This window comes from Dipodomys spectabilis, unplaced genomic scaffold (assembly GCF_019054845.1).
Source record: "Dipodomys spectabilis isolate Male_0828 unplaced genomic scaffold, ASM1905484v1 ptg000002l, whole genome shotgun sequence".
NCBI classification, from domain to species: domain Eukaryota; kingdom Metazoa; phylum Chordata; class Mammalia; order Rodentia; family Heteromyidae; genus Dipodomys; species Dipodomys spectabilis.
The window spans coordinates 11,023,332-11,040,747 of record NW_024870679.1 but is presented as its reverse complement, the minus strand read 5'-3'; the positions used below and the strand labels follow the sequence as shown (position 1 = coordinate 11,040,747).

At 40.3% G+C, this 17,416-nt stretch overlaps 1 protein-coding gene across 1 annotated transcript in view; it reads right to left on the bottom strand.

The window, feature by feature from the left end:
• The window catches only part of Frrs1 (ferric chelate reductase 1), a 36,015-nt gene that overhangs the window by 15,501 nt on the left and 3,098 nt on the right, over nt 1-17,416 (bottom strand). The window contains exons 4-6 of the mRNA XM_042680841.1: nt 15,265-15,359; nt 13,041-13,188; nt 10,604-10,786 (exon numbers count right to left, since the gene is read on the bottom strand). Coding sequence (XP_042536775.1) covers nt 10,604-10,786; nt 13,041-13,188; nt 15,265-15,359 — 426 coding nt within the window. The remainder of the gene's footprint in view (nt 1-10,603; nt 10,787-13,040; nt 13,189-15,264; nt 15,360-17,416) is intronic.

Sequence of the window (17,416 nt, the reverse complement as noted above, 5' to 3'; positions counted from 1 at the left end):
ATCCAGAATATACAAAGAGCTCAAGAAAGTAAGCCTTCCACAAACCAATAGCCCAATTAATAAATGGGCAAAGAAGCTAAATAGAGATATCTCACAAGAAGTAAAAATGGCCAATAAACACAGGAGGAACTGCTCAATAGCTCTGGCCATAAAGGAAATATGAATTTAAAAAAAGTCCATCTCACCCCAGTAAGACTGGTCATCATCAAAAATGCAAACAACAACAAATGTTGGCAGGATGTGGGGGAAAGGAACACTAATGCACTATTGTTGGGAATGTAAACAGGTACAACCACTTTGAAAGCCACTTTGTAATTTCCTCAAAAAACTAAACATAGAACTACCCTGTGAGCCAGTGTTACCATTCTTGAGCTTTTTTTTTATCCCAAAAAATTTACAAATCAGGATATACTGTCCAATCATGTCCATTTCTACACTACTCACCAGTGTCTCATTTTTAAAAGGGGAGTCTCCCTATGTTACACAGACTGACTGACCCCAAACTTCTGGGCTTAAAAAATGAAATCCTCAGCCGGGCGCCAGTGGCTCACGCCTAGCTACTGAGGAGGCTGAGATCTGAGGATCGATGTTCAAAGCCAGCCTGGGCAAGAAAGTTCATGAAACTCTTATCTCCAATAAACCACCAGAAAACAGGAAGTGGCACTGTAGCTCAAGTGGTAGAACGCTAGCCTTGAGCTGAAGAGCTGAGGGACTGCGCCCAGGCCCAGAGTTCAAGCCTCATGACCGACAAAAGAAAAAAAAGAAATCCTCTTGCACATGTAGGTGCTCATGGCCCATGCCTATAATTCTAGCTACCTGAGGATCACAGTTTGAAGCCTAAAGTAAAATTGTGGCTCAAGTGGTAGAGTACTAGCCTTGATAAGAAAAAAATAAAAGCTCAACAACCTGAGTTGAAGCCCCAGAACTCTCTCTCTCTCTCTCTCTCTCTCACACACACACACACACACACACACACACACACACACACAAAAGGAAAAAAGAAAAGAAATCCTCTTGTCTCAAGCTCACCAGCAACAGAACTATAGATACATTATCACACCAGCTCTAGTCACTAACTTCTTTTTTTATTTTGTCTGTCGTGGGGCTTGAATTTTGGGCTTGGGCGCTGTCCCTCAGCTCTTCAGCTCAAGGCGAGCACTCTACTGCTTGAGCTACAGTGCCACTTCCGGTTTTCTAGTGGTTTACTGGAGGTAAGAGTCTCACAGACTTTCCTGCCTGGGCTGGCTTTGAACTGTGATCCTCAGATCTCAGCCTCCGGAGTAGCTAGGATTATAGGCGTGAGCCACTGGCACCCAGCTTCACTAACTGCTTAAACAAGGTCAAGACTACCCTATTATAATCAGTTGCGCTATGAATCCCCACACTTCCCATTCAAAGACTAGCCTGGACTCCATAGTGATACCCATCTCAAAAATCCAATATGAAATTCTAACATATTTCTCTATTTCCTGACTGAAGTTTATTTTAAAATATTCCACTTTCCTTGCCATAGTCTGGGGCTTGAACTAAGGGACCTTGCACCCATGTCCTACTATTGAGCCATGCCTCCAGCTTGGCGTTTTTTGCTGGAGGCATGGCCCAAGTAGTAGAATGCCAATCTTGAGTGAAAAAAAGCTAAAGTGAGAGCAAAAGGCCCTGAGTTCAAACCCCAGAAACAGCACTAAAAAGACAAAAAAAAGAAAGGAAAGATATATTGAAAATTCAGCCGGGCACCAATGGCTCATGCCTGTAATCCTAGCTACTCAGGAGGCTGAGATCTGAGGATCAGAATTCGAAGCCAGCCTGGGGAGGAAAGTCCATGAGACGTTTATCTCCAATTAACCACCTGAAAACCAGAAGTGTGGCTCAGAGGCAGTGCCCAGGCCCTGAGTTGAAGTCTCATGACCAACAACAACAACAACACAAAGAACATAGAGGGAAGATGTATGGCCATTCCCTGAACTTCAGTGATGAAGTCTAATATCAGAACAATTGCTCTCATTAATTTACCAGCCAAATTTTAAAAGGGTAATTATACACCTAACCAGTATTTATAATACTAGATCACATCAGAATTTGAACTTAGATTTGTATACTCAAAAAATAGAGGTCATAAAAAAAAAACTCTACAAATTTGAAACTAACAACCCAAAATAGAAATAACCACTTGAAAAATATATTTTGAAGATGGTTCGTTTCTGCTAATTAAGGCAAACAGGTGTACAGATTATTTTAATCATTCCACAGGATCACTCTGTAAATCAACTGCACCTGCACAATTAAGCCTCTTTTATAAATATTTTTTGATGAATACTATACTAGAAACAGATCCAATTTTTTTTTTTGGGGGGGAGGTCTGGTTGTGGGGCCTGAACTCTGGGCCTGGGCGCTGTCCCTCAGCTCTGCAGCTCAAGGCTAACGCTCTACCACTTGAGCCACAGCGCCACTTCTGGCTTTTTTCTTTTTGCTTATGTGGTGCTGAGGAATTGAACCCAGGGCCTCAGTCATGCAAGGCAAGCGCTCTACCACTGAGCCACCTTCCCAGCCCAACAGATCCAATTTCTAAGTAAGATAAATATATCCTAAATTTGAGATAAATGCTTTTGTGCCTTTTTTTTTAACCTACAATTTAGCCAAAAATAACAGGTCTACCTGTGAGTTAGGCATCACACTCAACCCAATAACAGTATCCTTTCCTCTTGCTCAGATTTTATGTGGCCAGCAAAAGGATAGTAAAGCATGGATTTCAGCTTAAAGTAACCACAATAAGTTGCTTAGGATGTATATCTTTAGATACATATGAATATGTTTAGATATATGTATGTATACATATATATATATATATATGTATGTATATATATATATATATGTATATATATATATATATATTTAGATACATGTAAATAAATGCTATATCCCAAAAATAAACCTTAATAAAACTGTGCTTATCCAACAACACTTTTTAATCCTTTTGGATTCATCTTCAGAATTTGATCCAATTTGATCCAATTTAGCCATTGACAGAATACTATTCCTATAACAAGTATTACCTTCCTTTTCAGGACTGCTTTGTAGTCAGTCACATTGGATTTTTTTAATTTACTTTATTGTTATTATAAATGTGGTGTACAAAGGTATTACAGTTACATGTGTCAGGTAATGAGTACATTTCCTTTCGTGTAGTATTTTCCCACGTGGATTTTTTTTAACCCAGCTTCATTACTCATATGACATAAGAGGTCACCAGCCAGGCACCAGTGGCTCATACCTGTAATCTTATCTACCCAAGAGGCTGAAATCTGAGGATGGTAGTTCAAAGACAGCCTGAGCAGGAAAGCCCAAAAACCTTAGAAGCAGAGAGCTGTAGTCCAAGTGGTAGAGTGGCAGCCTTGAGCAAAAATGCTAAGAGAACCACATTTTAGGCCACAAAGCAAACTTGTCTAAATTCAGAAACATTGAAGTTATACCTTGCATCCTCTCTGACCACAAGGGAATAAAATTAGAACTCAACACCAAAAGCCACTAAAGAAAGTCCGGTATCAAATGGAGGCTGAACAACACACTGCTGAATCATGAGTGGGTCATGGAAGAGATTAGAAAGGAAATTAAAATGTTCATGCTATTCAACAAAAATGAACACACAAATTACCAGCTCCTCTGGGACACAGCAAAGGCAGTAATCAGAGGCAAGTTTATAGCTCTTAACTCCTACATCAACAAATTGGAGAGATCTGAAACGAACAATTTAATGACACATCTAAACCTCCTTGAAAAAGAGCAGCAAGATAAACCCCAATCCAGTAGACGGAAAGAAATAATCAAAATTAAATCAGAATTAAATTAATTAGAATCCAAAAAAACTATAGAAAGAATCAACAAAACAAAGAGTTGGTTCTTCGAAAAACTTAACAAAATTGACAGACCCTTAGCAAATCTTATCAGAAAAAGAAGAGAACACACCCAAATTAATAAACTCAGAGATGAGAATGGAAACATCACCACGGAAACAACCAAGATTCAGAACATTATAAGGGAATACTTCTCAAAACTCTATGCTAATAAGTTTGAGAACTAGATAGAAATGGACCTTTTCCTAGCAAATATTGACATGCCAAAACTAAACCAAGATGAGTTAAACTATCTTAACAGGCCCATATCAAGCACTGAAATAGAAACAGCAATAAGAGACCTCCCAGCTAAGAAAAGTCCAGGACCAGATGGTTTTACAGCAGAATTTTACAAGGCCTTCAAAGCAGAGCTCACACCAATACTCCTCCAACTCTTCAATGAAATTGAAAGAGAAAGCTCACTACGGAACACATTCTAGGAAGCCATCATAACCCTCATCCCAAAACCAGGCAGGGACTCATCAAAGAAAGAGAACTATAGACCCATTTCTTTGATGAATATTGATGCAAAACTTCTCAACAAAATTTTGGCCAATCAACTTCAACAATTCATCCAAAAAATCATACACCACGATCAAACAGGATTCATTTCAGGGATGCAAAGCTGGTTCAATATACGCAAATCAATTAATATTATTCATCACATCAACAGGAGCAAGAATAAGAACCACATGGTTATCTCAATAGATGCAGAAAAAGCTTTCGACAAGATCCAACACCCCTTCATGATGAAGGTTTTGGAAAAATTAGGAATCCATGGAACATTCCTCAATACAATAAAGGCTGTATATGACAAACCTACAGCCAGCATTATACTCAATGGTGAAAAACTAAAGCCATTTCCTCTTAATTAAGGAACAAGACAAGGATGCCCACTCTCTCCACTTCTCTTCAATCTAGTATTAGAATGCCTAGCTACAGCAATAAGACAAGATGCAGACATAAAGGGGATCCAAATAGGGAAAGAAGAAATAAAACTCTCCCTCTTTGCAGATGACATGATCTTGTATTTAAAGAATCCCATAGACTCCACTCCCAAATTACTCAAGCTGATTCAAAACTTTGTCAAAGTAGCAGGTTATAAAATTAACCCCCAAAAATCAATGGCTTTTCTGTATGCCAACAATGAGAAAAGTGTGGCTGAAATTAGGAAAGCAATTCCATTTGTAATAGCCCCACAAAAAATAAAATACCTAGGAATTAACTTAACTAAAGAAGTGAAGGACCTCTATGATGAAAACTTTAAAACTTCAAAAAGGAAATCAACACAGAACTAAAAAAATGGCAAAGCCTCCCATGCTCCTGGATTGGAAAGATTAACATCGTGAAAATGGCAATACTTCCCAAGGCTATCTACAAATTCAACGCAATACCTATCAAAATTCCAACCTCATTCTTCAAGGAAATAGAAGAGGCAATCCAAAAATTCATATGAAACAATAAAAGACCCCGAATAGCAAAAACGCTCCTCAACGGAAAGAACACTGCTGGAGGAATATCAATACCAAATTTCAAACTCTACTATAAAGCCATAGTAATCAAAACAGCTTGGTATTGGCATAAGAACAGACCTCAGGACCAATGGAATAGAATTGAAAACCCAGAAATGAACCTACAGACCTATACCCATCTAATCTTCGATAAGGGAGCTAAAACAATAGAATGGAAGAAAGACAGCCTCTTCAGTAAATGGTGCTGGCAAAATTGGTTAACTACATGTAGAAAACTAAAGCTAGATCCTTATATATCACACTGCACCAGAATCAACTCCAAATGGATCAAAGACCTTGAAGTCAAAGCAGACACTCTGAAAACATTACAGGATGGAATAGGAGAAACCCTAGGTCTCCTTGGCTTAGGCCGAAATTTTTTGAATAGAGACCCGGAAACACAACAAATCAAAGAAAGGTTGGACAAATGGGATTGCATAAAGTTGCAGAGCTTCTGCAGGGCAAATGACATAGCTAGCAAGATCAATAGAAACCCCACGGATTGGGAGAAGATCTTTACTAGCCATACAACAGACAAGGGTCTCATATCTAAAATATACTTGGAACTCAAAAAATTAAACCCCCCAACAACAAATCCTCAAAGAAACAACTGCCCAATAAATAAGTGGGCGAAAGACTTAAAGAGAAACTTCTCTGAAGAAGAAAGAAGGATGGCCAATAGACACATGAAGAAATGTTCAACATCCCTAGCCATAAAAGAAATGCAAATCAAAACAACATTGAGATATCACCTCACCCCAGTTAGAACGGCAAAAATCAAGAACTCTAACAACAACAGATGCTGGAGGGGATGTGGACAGAAAGGAACCTTACTTCATTGTTGGTGGGAATGTAAACTTGTTCAACCACTTTGGAAAGCAGTATGGAGGTTCCTCAAAAGACTTCACATAGAGCTCCCCTATGACCCAGCAATCCCACTTTTGGGCATTTACCCAAATGTTTACAAACAAGACCACACTAAAGCTACCAGCACAACAATGTTTATTGCAGCATTATTTACCATAGCTAAGATATGGAACCAACCCAGATGCCCCTCAGTAGATGAATGGATCAAGAAAATGTGGAATATATACACAATGGAATTCTATGCCTCCATCAGAAAGAATGACATTTCCCCATTTGTTAGGAAATGGAAAGGCTTGGAAAAAATTATATTAAGTGAAGTAAGCCAGGCCCAGAGAAACATAGGTCCCATGGTTTCCCTTATTTGCAATATCTAATAGATGTATGAGTCAAGCGGAAAAGGTCAGATAATGTGATGTCAGGAAAATGAACCCTTAGATGTGTATTTTAATGTTTTTTTCTTTCATGCATGTGTTTCTAACGCATTTATAAGATTATCTCTTTGTTGCTTTGTATGTCCCTCCCCCACAGTATAACCCCTGCTTTCACTATATTTGATGTCAGTATAACTTGTGGAGGAGATGGGGAAAAACCAGTTGTTTAAGGATTCAGGTGGACCTGTTGCAACAATGAGAAGTACAAGTTGTCAAGTCCAAAACGAGCTTTATAACGTCGGTGCGGGGAGTGTGAAGGGGGGGAGGAGAAGGATTGGGATTGGGGGGGAGGGGGAAGGCTGGGAAGGGATGTGAAGGGTAAACCAAAGGAGGAGGCTGCAATGCTTGGTAAGAAATGTACGCATTATCCTGCCCATGTAATTGTAACCCCTCTGTACAGTATGTTCACAAATAAAATTAAATTAAATTAAAAAAAAAATGCTAAGAGACAGCATCAAGGCTTTGAGTTCAGCCCCAGTACTGGCACAGAAAAAAAAAAAAAAAGAAACACCAAACAACTCATTTTGGCAGACCTGAAAATACTTCCCAAAATAAGCTGGTAATACTTACAAAGAGGAACTAAGGGAAATGTTTTAAAACAATCATAGCATTATTTCCTGTAAAAATGTATACAGATTTCTCATAAAAGCAACTTTGAAGGGGAAAGACTCAAAAGGTCTTCTTTTTGAAAGCACATGGCAGAACCTGTACCATGTAGATTGAAGTCTTTGTTTCATGAAAGATAATAGCAGTGCATTCTATAGCTGTATAGTAAACTGCCTATGTCATTCCTATACACTGGACTGCCATCTTCCTCAAAAGAAAACTTAAAGCTGCCTTTAAGTATTGTGGAATACTTGTGACAGGTGCATCATAACCAGGTGATTTGAGTGCATTGTAGAAAAAGCACTGGTTCTTCTATCATGACCATCTTTTTTCTTTACTTTCTTTTCTTTCTGAAATATGGGTTTCCTGAAGAAGTAGTGTTCAATTTAAATTCTGCTATCAAGAACATTCTTACCCTGGCACCAGTGGCTCACACCTGTAACCTTAGCTACTCAGGAGGCTGAGGACAGCACTTGGAACCAGCCTGGGTAGGAAAGTCTGTGAGATTCTTATCTCCAATTAACCTCCAGAAAACCAGAAGTGGTGCTGTGGCTTAAGGTGGCAGACTGCTAGCCTTGAGCAAAAGAATCTCAGGGACAGTACCCAGGCTCTAAATTCAAGTCCCAGGACTGGCAATAAAAAAAGAAAAGAAGCCGGGCGCTGGTGGCTCACGCCTGTAATCCTAGCTACTCAGGAGGCTGAGATCTGAGGCTCGCGGTTCAAAGCCAGCCCGGGCAAGAGAGACCGTGAGACTCCTATCTCCAATAAACCATCAGAAAACCGGAAGTGGCGCTGTAGCTCAAGTGGTAGAGCGCTCGCCTTGAGCTGAAGAGCTGAGGGACAGCGCCCAGGCCCAGAGTTCAAGCCCCACGACTGACAAAAAAAAAAAAAAAAAAGAAAAGAATGTACTCTTTACATGGCTTATATAACTGTAACCCCTATTACATCACCTGTATAATAACAATTTTTAAATGCATAAAAAAATAAAAAGTAAAAAGCATTGCAAACATGATTATTTTATGCACAGCAATTTGTTTTGTTTTGTTACTGGGTTCGTTGTTTTCTCATCATGCCAGTACTAGGGATTGAACCACAGCCTGGGTGCTATCCCCTAGCTTTTTTTTGCTCAAGGCTAGCCCTCTACCACTTGAGCCACACCTCCACTCTCAGCATTTTGCTGGTTAATTTGACATAAGAATCGCTCAGATTGAAAACATTACAGGATGGAATAGGAGAAACCCTAGGTCTCCTTGGCTCAGGCCAAAATTTTCTGAATAGAGACCCGGAAACACAACAAATCAAAGAAAGGTTGGACAAATGGGATTGCATAAAGTTGCAGAGCTTCTGCAGGGCAAATGACATAGCTAGCAAGATCAATAGAAACCCCACGGATTGGGAGAAGATCTTTACTAGCCATACAACAGACAAGGGTCTCATACCTAAAATATACTTGGAACTCAAAAAATTAAACCCCCCAACAACAAATCCTCAAAGAAACAACTGCCCAATAAATAAGTGGGCGAAAGACTTAAAGAGAAACTTCTCTGAAGAAGAAAGAAGGATGGCCAATAGACACATGAAGAAATGTTCAACATCCCTAGCCATAAAAGAAATGCAAATCAAAACAACATTGAGATATCACCTCACCCCAGTTAGAACGGCAAAAATCAAGAACTCTAACAACAACAGATGCTGGAGGGGATGTGGACAGAAAGGAACCTTACTTCATTGTTGGTGGGAATGTAAACTTGTTCAACCACTTTGGAAAGCAGTATGGAGGTTCCTCAAAAGACTCCACATAGAGCTCCCCTATGACCCAGCAATCCCACTTTTGGGCATTTACTCTAATGTTTACAAACAAGACCACACTAAAGCTACCAGCACAACTATGTTTATTGCAGCATTATTTACCATAGCTAAGATATGGAACCAACCCAGATGCCCCTCAGTAGATGAATGGATCAAGAAAATGTGGTATATATACACAATGGAATTCTATGCCTCCATCAGAAAGAATGACATTGCCCCATTTGTTAGGAAATGGAAAAACTTGGAAAAAATTATATTAAGTGAAGTAAGCCAGGCTCAAAGAAACATAGGTCCCATGGTTTTCCTTATTTGCAATATCTAGTAGATGTATGAGTCAAGCGGAAAAGGTCAGATAATGTGATATCAGGAAAATGAACCCTTAGATGTGTATTTTAATGTTTTTTTTCTTTCATGCATGTGTTTCTAACACATTTATAAGATTATCTCTTTGTTGCTTTGTATGTCCCTCCCCCACAGTATAACCCCTGCTTTCACTATATTTGATGTCAGTATAACTTGTGGAGGAGATGGGGAAAAACCAGTTGTTTAAGGATACAGTGGACCTGTTGCAACAATAAGAAGTACAAGTTGTCATGTCCAAAACGAGCTTTACAACGTTGGTGTGGGGGGTGGGGAGGAAGGGGGGGGAAGGGGGGGAAGGAGAAGGATTGGGATAGGGGGGGAGGGGGGAGGCTGGGAAGGGATATGAAGGGTAAACAAAGGAGGAGGCTGCAATGCTTGGTAAGAAATGTACGCATTATCCTGCCCATGTAACTGTAACTCCTCTGTACAGTATGTTCACAAATAAAATTAAATTAAATTTAAAAAAAAAAAAAAAAGAATCGCTCCGATTTATTTTTCCAACCTAGCCTTAAACTGCAGTCCTCAGGTCTCAGTCTCCTGAGTAGCTAGGATTACAGGCATAAGCCACCAGCACCCAGCCACACTAATACTTTCACCTTTGCTTCTGTGCTTTATCATCAAGAGACACATAAGCATAAAGTGGCAAATCTACCGAAAATAAAATTATCTTCCCAACTGTCTTTAAGACAATCTGGGGGCTGGGAACGTGGCTCAGTGGTAGAGCGCTTGCCTTGCATGCATGAGGCCCTGGGTTCGATTCCTCAGCACCACATGAGCAAAAAAGAAAAAAGCCAGAAGTGGCGCTGTAGCTCAAGTGGTAGAGCGCTAGCCTTGAGCTGAAGAGCTGAGGGACAGCGCCCAGGCCCAGAGTTCAGGCCCCACGACTGGACCCAAAAAAAAAAAAAAAAAAAAGACAGTCTGTTCTTAGAAGCACATAATTGCCCGACTGTTAAAAAACCATGAAACATGGCCATTTAACTTTGCATCGATTCTGTACCAGTCTCTCCTTTCCCATTCCACCCTTCAGTGTGAGACTCTGACTTTGAAGAAATAACTCATCTATTACAGATAACAGCTCACTCTTGTGAGTCTCTAACCATTACCAGTTATGCAAGTGAGAGGTACAAACCATCCATCGGTCATGAGAAAGTGCAAAGGATAAGTAGCCTTCACTGGGACCACTCATTTCAACCAGAACCGACTGGTCGTGCCTGGTGAAGGACAAGAAGACACAGGCAGGCTCATCCGCTGGATCGCAGTTCAAAGGACTCCTAATACAGAACTTCTTGTTCCCACAGTCTGAGGCACTGAACTAGAAAAATGACAGAGGGGGAGGGAAAGTCTTAATTATCCAATAAGCAGTTCATTGCCAATGACAGATGAGCCACAACCTTCAAGAATGGGTTGTAATGAGAAAAATCTGTTCATAATAGGCATTCAAACAAGGGAAACAAGGAAACCAAAGACACATGCCAAATTAAAGATGGTCAGGGCAGTATTTATGTTGTGGGCTTTTAAACTTAATTAATGGCAATTAAGTTATGGAAAACTAGTTTAGCCTGTAACAGTGAAAGAACATTAAGATTCCTTGAATAGACCATACATTTTACCTTCTGTTCCAGAGGAAACTTTCTGGTACATTTTGAGAAGTTTCTTAGTAAACATGTCCATATTACAATTTTTACCTAAATAGGCACCCTGGAGTTTTCAGCAATGGGATTTTGAAAAGTAGACAAATGAATCTAAAAAGCAAGTTTTCAAAAAGAAATGTTCTCATTACCTGACCTGTGTAACTGTAACCCGTCTGTACATCACCTTTACAATAAAAGTTTTAAAACATAAAAATAAATAAAAAGCAAGTTTTTAGATTTAGAACTTAATCGTCACCACTAATATTTAGGCTCAAATGTAATGCTGAAGTCATACAAGAAAAAGTTACCCCAATATATGCCACCCTTTCAAATAATAGTAATAAGTGGCATTGTGGCTCAAGTGGTAGAGCGCTAGCCTTGAGCTGAAGAGCTGAGGGACAGTGCCCAGGCCCAGAGTTCAGGCCCCACAACCAAAAAAAAAAAAAAAAAAGAATCAAATAATAGTAATAATTTAGCAGTGAAGGAGTAGCAAAGATTAAAAATGATTTAATCCAGAGCTGTTTGGTAGAGTATCTGAGAAAAAGGGTCTTACTATGAACTTTTGAGCTTTGAACGATGAGCTTTAAATTATGAGCCCACTGAGAAGTTCAGCTAAGTGATAGAGTGCTTGCCTAGTAAGCGTGAGGCTCTGAGTTCAAACCTCATTACTGTCCTTTTTTTTTTTTTTTTAAGTATTGGTTCTGCAATTTGGCAGAACAATAAGCAGGCCTGTTAGAACAGTGCATTTCAGAAGAGAGCTAGAGATTGTGTAACTCCATGTAATGAGGATATAAAGATTAATCACCATAAGGTGAAGAGAGCAAGGGGCAGGACATTTCACTTAGTCTCTGCTCTCCTCTTTGCCTCTATCCTATCAGCCAAATGCCTTCACCTTAACAAAACAAGAAGAAACCCGCACAAAGCAGACTCCAAGGCCTATTGAGCGCTACAATCCTATGACTCTGAACCAATCTTCCTGTAACTAAAGATTATGCCTTTGGGGCTGGGAATGTGGCTTAGTGGTTAGAGTGCTTGCCTAGCATGCATGAAGCCCTGGGTTTGATTCCCCAGTACCACATAAACAAAAAGCCAGAAGTGGAGCTGTGGCTCAAGTGGTAGAGAGCTAGCCTTGAGCAAAAGAAGTTCAGGGACAGTGCCCAGGACCTGAGTTCAAGCCCAGGACTGGCAAAAAAAATGTAGAAGGAAAACAAAATAAAACTAATGTGACAGGATAAAGTATTTTACTTAGTCTTATTCATGTGAACAAAGAGATATATAAGGACAATAAAAAGGAAGAAAAGAAAAATAATGTTTCTGAGAATTCTCTATTAAGTTCAAGGCACGGCTGAAAAACTGACATTCATGATTTTGTGTACCTCAGTGACACTGAAAGCTAGACATTACTGTTTCTCATTCTTTTTCTCACAACAAACGGAGCCTGAAACTGGAGTCATTTCCCAAAGACCCACGGAAAGCAGACAAATCAGTACTTAGCCCCAGGTTTGCTTCTCCTCCACTAATAAGAGATTTAAACCACTCATATTTCTGAATTCGGAAGCCTGCTTGATTAGCATCTCCTTTGGCAAAATGCTTCATCCCATGATTTTGCACATGCCTTATCTGTTCCAAGGTACTTTTCAATACTGATTCTTTTGTATTAGAGGGCCTACAAGGAATTCTAGCTCATAAGCTTGCTGAGATTTTCTGGAGCTTAGTACATAGAATTCTTACTACCCAGAGAGTAGGCCATAGAACAGATATTTAATATATTGGACCCAAACACTTGCTATAACAACCCAAACAGCTCCCTCTTACTGAGTAATTTGCAAAGAAGGTGTAGAACCACCATTTCCAAGAAAGCTGCTATTTCACACTGCATTTGGTATAAATAAATAAATGAATAAATGAATACATGAATGAATAAATGTTACTTACTGGTTTGGTTAAGTGGGAAACTGGGGGAGATGTTGACAATGGCATTCTGGTGGCTTTAGGTGTCGTAAAAGGAAGTGCATTCGGTTGCGAAATTACGTCACTAGGAATCTTCACCCAGTAGATTTTATACTTCTCAACAACTGTGACTCTGAAATGCAATACTAATAAAATTAAACAACACCCTGTCTGTGGTCCATTGTACTCAAATCAAAATTTGTAATCCTGTAATCCTAACTACTTAAGAGGCTGGGATCTGCGAAGTATGGTTCAAAGCCAGCCCGGGCAGGAAAGTTCGTGAAATTCTTACCTCTAATTTTACCACCAAAAAGCCAGAAGTGGGGCTGAGGCTCAAATGGTAGAGTCCCCATCTTGAGTGAAAAAACTAAGGGACAATACTCAGGCCTTGAATTCGAGTCCCATTATTCGTACAGAGAGAGCTAGAGACAGAGACAGAGAGACAGAGACAGACAGAGAGAATTTTAAAGGGAAAAAGGGGAATGAACTAGGAACATAAAACCTTTATAAGACAAATCTCCAATGAGTCTTTTACCCCATCACTAGATAAACTTAGTTTCTCTCCCTCTCTCCTTCTCAGTTCTTACTTGTCTGTCCTTTGGGCATATTAACAACAGCCACAGTTGTTAATCCAGCCTCAGGGAGTCAAGCACACAGATTTCTGCTCCCTGACACATAAGGAACATTTAACTCATCATTTCATCATGTACTATTCATACTCCCTCAAAGGGGAGGTGTACCACATGGAAAACCAAAAGAAGCTGAGCAACCTTCCAGCAATCACAGACAGCATATTGCACCCAACACAGAGGTCCCAAGGGGAGGAGGGGAGCCTTTGTACCAAGTTAGGCAGGAAATGAAGACCTCAAAGGAGAGCCATCTATCCCTTGAAACTAAGCTTCTTATACCACTCAGCAATTTTTACATGGTTTTAGGATATTCCATTTCCTTTCACATAGAAAACCAGGGTGAAAGTATTAGTTCAAGTCTTCTGAGGCTCATAATTCAGGTTTACTTTTCTGACCATCTAGAATATAAGTTGTAACACTGAAAAACAAAATCATCCTCATTTCAGGATGATCTTTCATTCTCATACTAAAGTAGAAACAAAGCTGGCACCCACGGCTCAAATCTGTAATCCTAGCTACTCTGAGAGTCACTGTTTGAAGCCAACCCAGGCAGATAAATCTCAGATTCTTATCTCTAATTAACCACCAAAATGCTAGACTTGGAGCTGTGGCTCAAGTGATAGAGCACTAGCCTTGAATACAGAAGCTTCAGGATGGCACTGTGGCCGAGAGACCAAGCCCCAATACCAGCACACATACACATAAACACAAACACACACACACACACACAAGGGTCATTCTTTTTTATTTGGTTGGTTATGGGGCTTGAACTCAGGGCCTGGTTACTCTCCCTGAGCTCTTTTGCTCAATGCTAGCATGTCATCACATTGAGCCACAGCACCACTTCTGGTTTTCTGGTGATTTATTTGACATAAGAGTCTCACAGAGTTTCCTGCCCAGTCTGGCTTTGAACTACAATCCTCGGATATCAGCCTCCTAAGTAGCGAGGATTACAGGGATGAGCCACCAGCACCCATCCTGGAATAAATATTTAAAAGAATATTACCCCATACATCAGCTATACAAGTATTAACTGGTGGCTCTTACGAGTATAAATTAGTACAATATTTCATTCATCCCACAAATGTCTACTAAGGCCTATTAATTACTAAATCCTTCCAGGTTTAGTGGTACATGGCTGGAAAACTAGTACTCAGGAAGCTGAGGCAGGAGGATCTTAAACTTGGGGCCAATTCAAGCTATTAGCAAGAACTCACTTTAAAAAAAAAAATCCTTTAGGGGCTGGGAAGGTGGCTCAGTGGTAGAGTGCTTGTCTTACATGCATGAGGCCCTGGATTCGATTCCCCAGGACCACATAAGCAAAAAGAAAAAAGCTGGAAGTGGTGCTGTGCTTTAGTGGTAGAGCGCTAGCCTTGAGCTGAAGAGCTGAGGGACAGCGCCCAGGCCCAGAGTTCAGACCCCACAACCGGACCCAAAAAAAATAAAATAAAATCCTTTATTGTTATAATGGTGTCACTACTATACCAAAACTCTCTTATACAGTTGACTAGCATAGAAACTAGAACAATCCATTATGGTTTGATTATATTGATTAGAAAGATGTCAATTCTTCTACTCACAGAAACTGTACATGATTCGGGGCACTGCTTGGAGCATTCCAATAGACTCTCATTTCTGTTTTCTTGGATGAACTTCTGTGGCTCACAGCTGATTCCTGAAATAAAATGCAGAGGAACTACTGTTTCATCATCCAACAGCCCACCACCATGGCTTTGCAATGTAATTATCAATCCTTGGCAATCTGGTGAACGCTCAATACATTCACACGGATCAGTTGACAACATATTGCTAGTTTGCTCTGTGAACAAATTAGTCTTCTGATATTTAAGAACTGAAGAGAGTCATGGATATTGAATGTGTTGTTACAGAGACTGTGAGTAGGGGCATGAGGGAAAAACAGAAAGAGAGAGAGAGGGAAGGGGTGACTTGTCCAAAAAGGAATGTATTCTTTACCTGACTTATGTAACTGTAATCCCTCTGTATATTGCCTTTATATTAACAATAAATAATCATTTATACAAATGCATCTTATACACTTATATGTGTAAACATTATATATATATATTTTACATATAAATGAATAAATATATATAATAGCCTGATCTTTTGCCACACTATCAATGCCCCTCCAACTAACAAACACAAATAAAATGCAAAGAATTCTTCCATTTTAAAAACTGGAAAGAATACATATTTTAGAATACAGCTATAAATACATACTTTAGAATTCCTTACTCTTAAACAAGCTTGTTTCCCATTTTCTTTTTAGAAATTGTTTCCTTTCTTTTCCTCTCTGATGACTCTAAGTTGTTCTGTGGTAGAACACTAGGCCTAGTACTTGCTAGGCAAGGGCTGTACCCCTGGAGCCACAGAACTTTTCACCTGTGTTGACACAGTCTCAAAACCTAAGCCACCCTAGTGTCTGGGATTACAGGTATGAGCTGCCACACCCTGTTTTCATACTTTTTTTTTTTTTTGGTCAGTCCTGGAGCTTGAACTCTGGACCTGGGCGCTGTCCCTCAGCTCTTCAGCTCAAGGCGAGCGCTCTACCACTTGAGCCACAGCGCCACTTCCGGTTTTCTGAGTGGTTTATTGGAGATAAGAGTCTCCTGCACTTTTCCTGCCTGGGCTGGCTTTAAAACTCGATCCTCAGATCTCAGCCTCCTGAGTAGCTAGGATTACAGGCTTGAGCCACCAGCACCTGGCCTGTTTTCACACATTCTTTAAAACCTAGTTTAAGGATTCTGCCCTCTTAGAAACTCTGCTTGTGGCTCTCTTCTCTCTTCTCTTCTCTTCACTCACCTGTGTATGTCCTAGCCTAAATTATCACATGGTGCCACTCACGTGTGTCCCAATTACACATGTTCTACTTTCTACACATCCTGTGTCCAACTGTGTCCCAATCACATGTAAGGGCATGAGTCCAAAATAAACGGGTTAGAGCTGGGAAGCTGACTCAGTGGTACAGTGCTTGCCTCACATGCATGAGGCCCTGGGTTCGATTCTGTAGCACCACAGAAGCAGAAAAAAGCCAGAACTGGTGCTGTGGCTCAAGTGGTAGAGCGCTAGCCTTGAGCTGAAGAGCTGAGGGACAGTGCCCAGGCCCTGAGTTCAGCCCCCACAACGGACAAAAATAATTAACTAACTAATTAATTTTTTTTTTTTAAGAATGGGTTAGTCTTGTTCATTGGCATATTCTTTGCACTCAGGACGGCTCCTGTAGAACATCCCTCCAGAACTCTTACCTTCAACACAGAGACTCTTCCAAAATCAACAGAAAGGCAGATGTGCTAGCTCACACTGTCAAGCTCTGCCACTCCAGACAAGCAAAGCTAGTCAGACCTTATTGCAAAAATATGCCAGATATGGTAATGTACACCTGTCACTCTAGCTTTTCAGACAGCCATAGACAGAAGGACTGCAATCTGAGGCCAGCCTTGGACCAAAATATGAGAGTCTGCCTGAAAAAACACCAAAAAAGGGCTGAGGTAGTGGTTCAACTGGTAGGGTCCCTGCCTGACAAGAATGAAGCCCTGAGTACAAACCCAGTACTACAATAAATAAATAAATAATCAACTTAAAGCCGGGTGCTGGTGGCTCACGCCTGTAATCCTAGCTACTCAGGAGGCTGAGATCTGAGGATCGATGTTCAAAGCCAGCCTGGGCAGGAGAGACCGTGAGACTCCTATCTCCAATAAACCACCAGAAAAC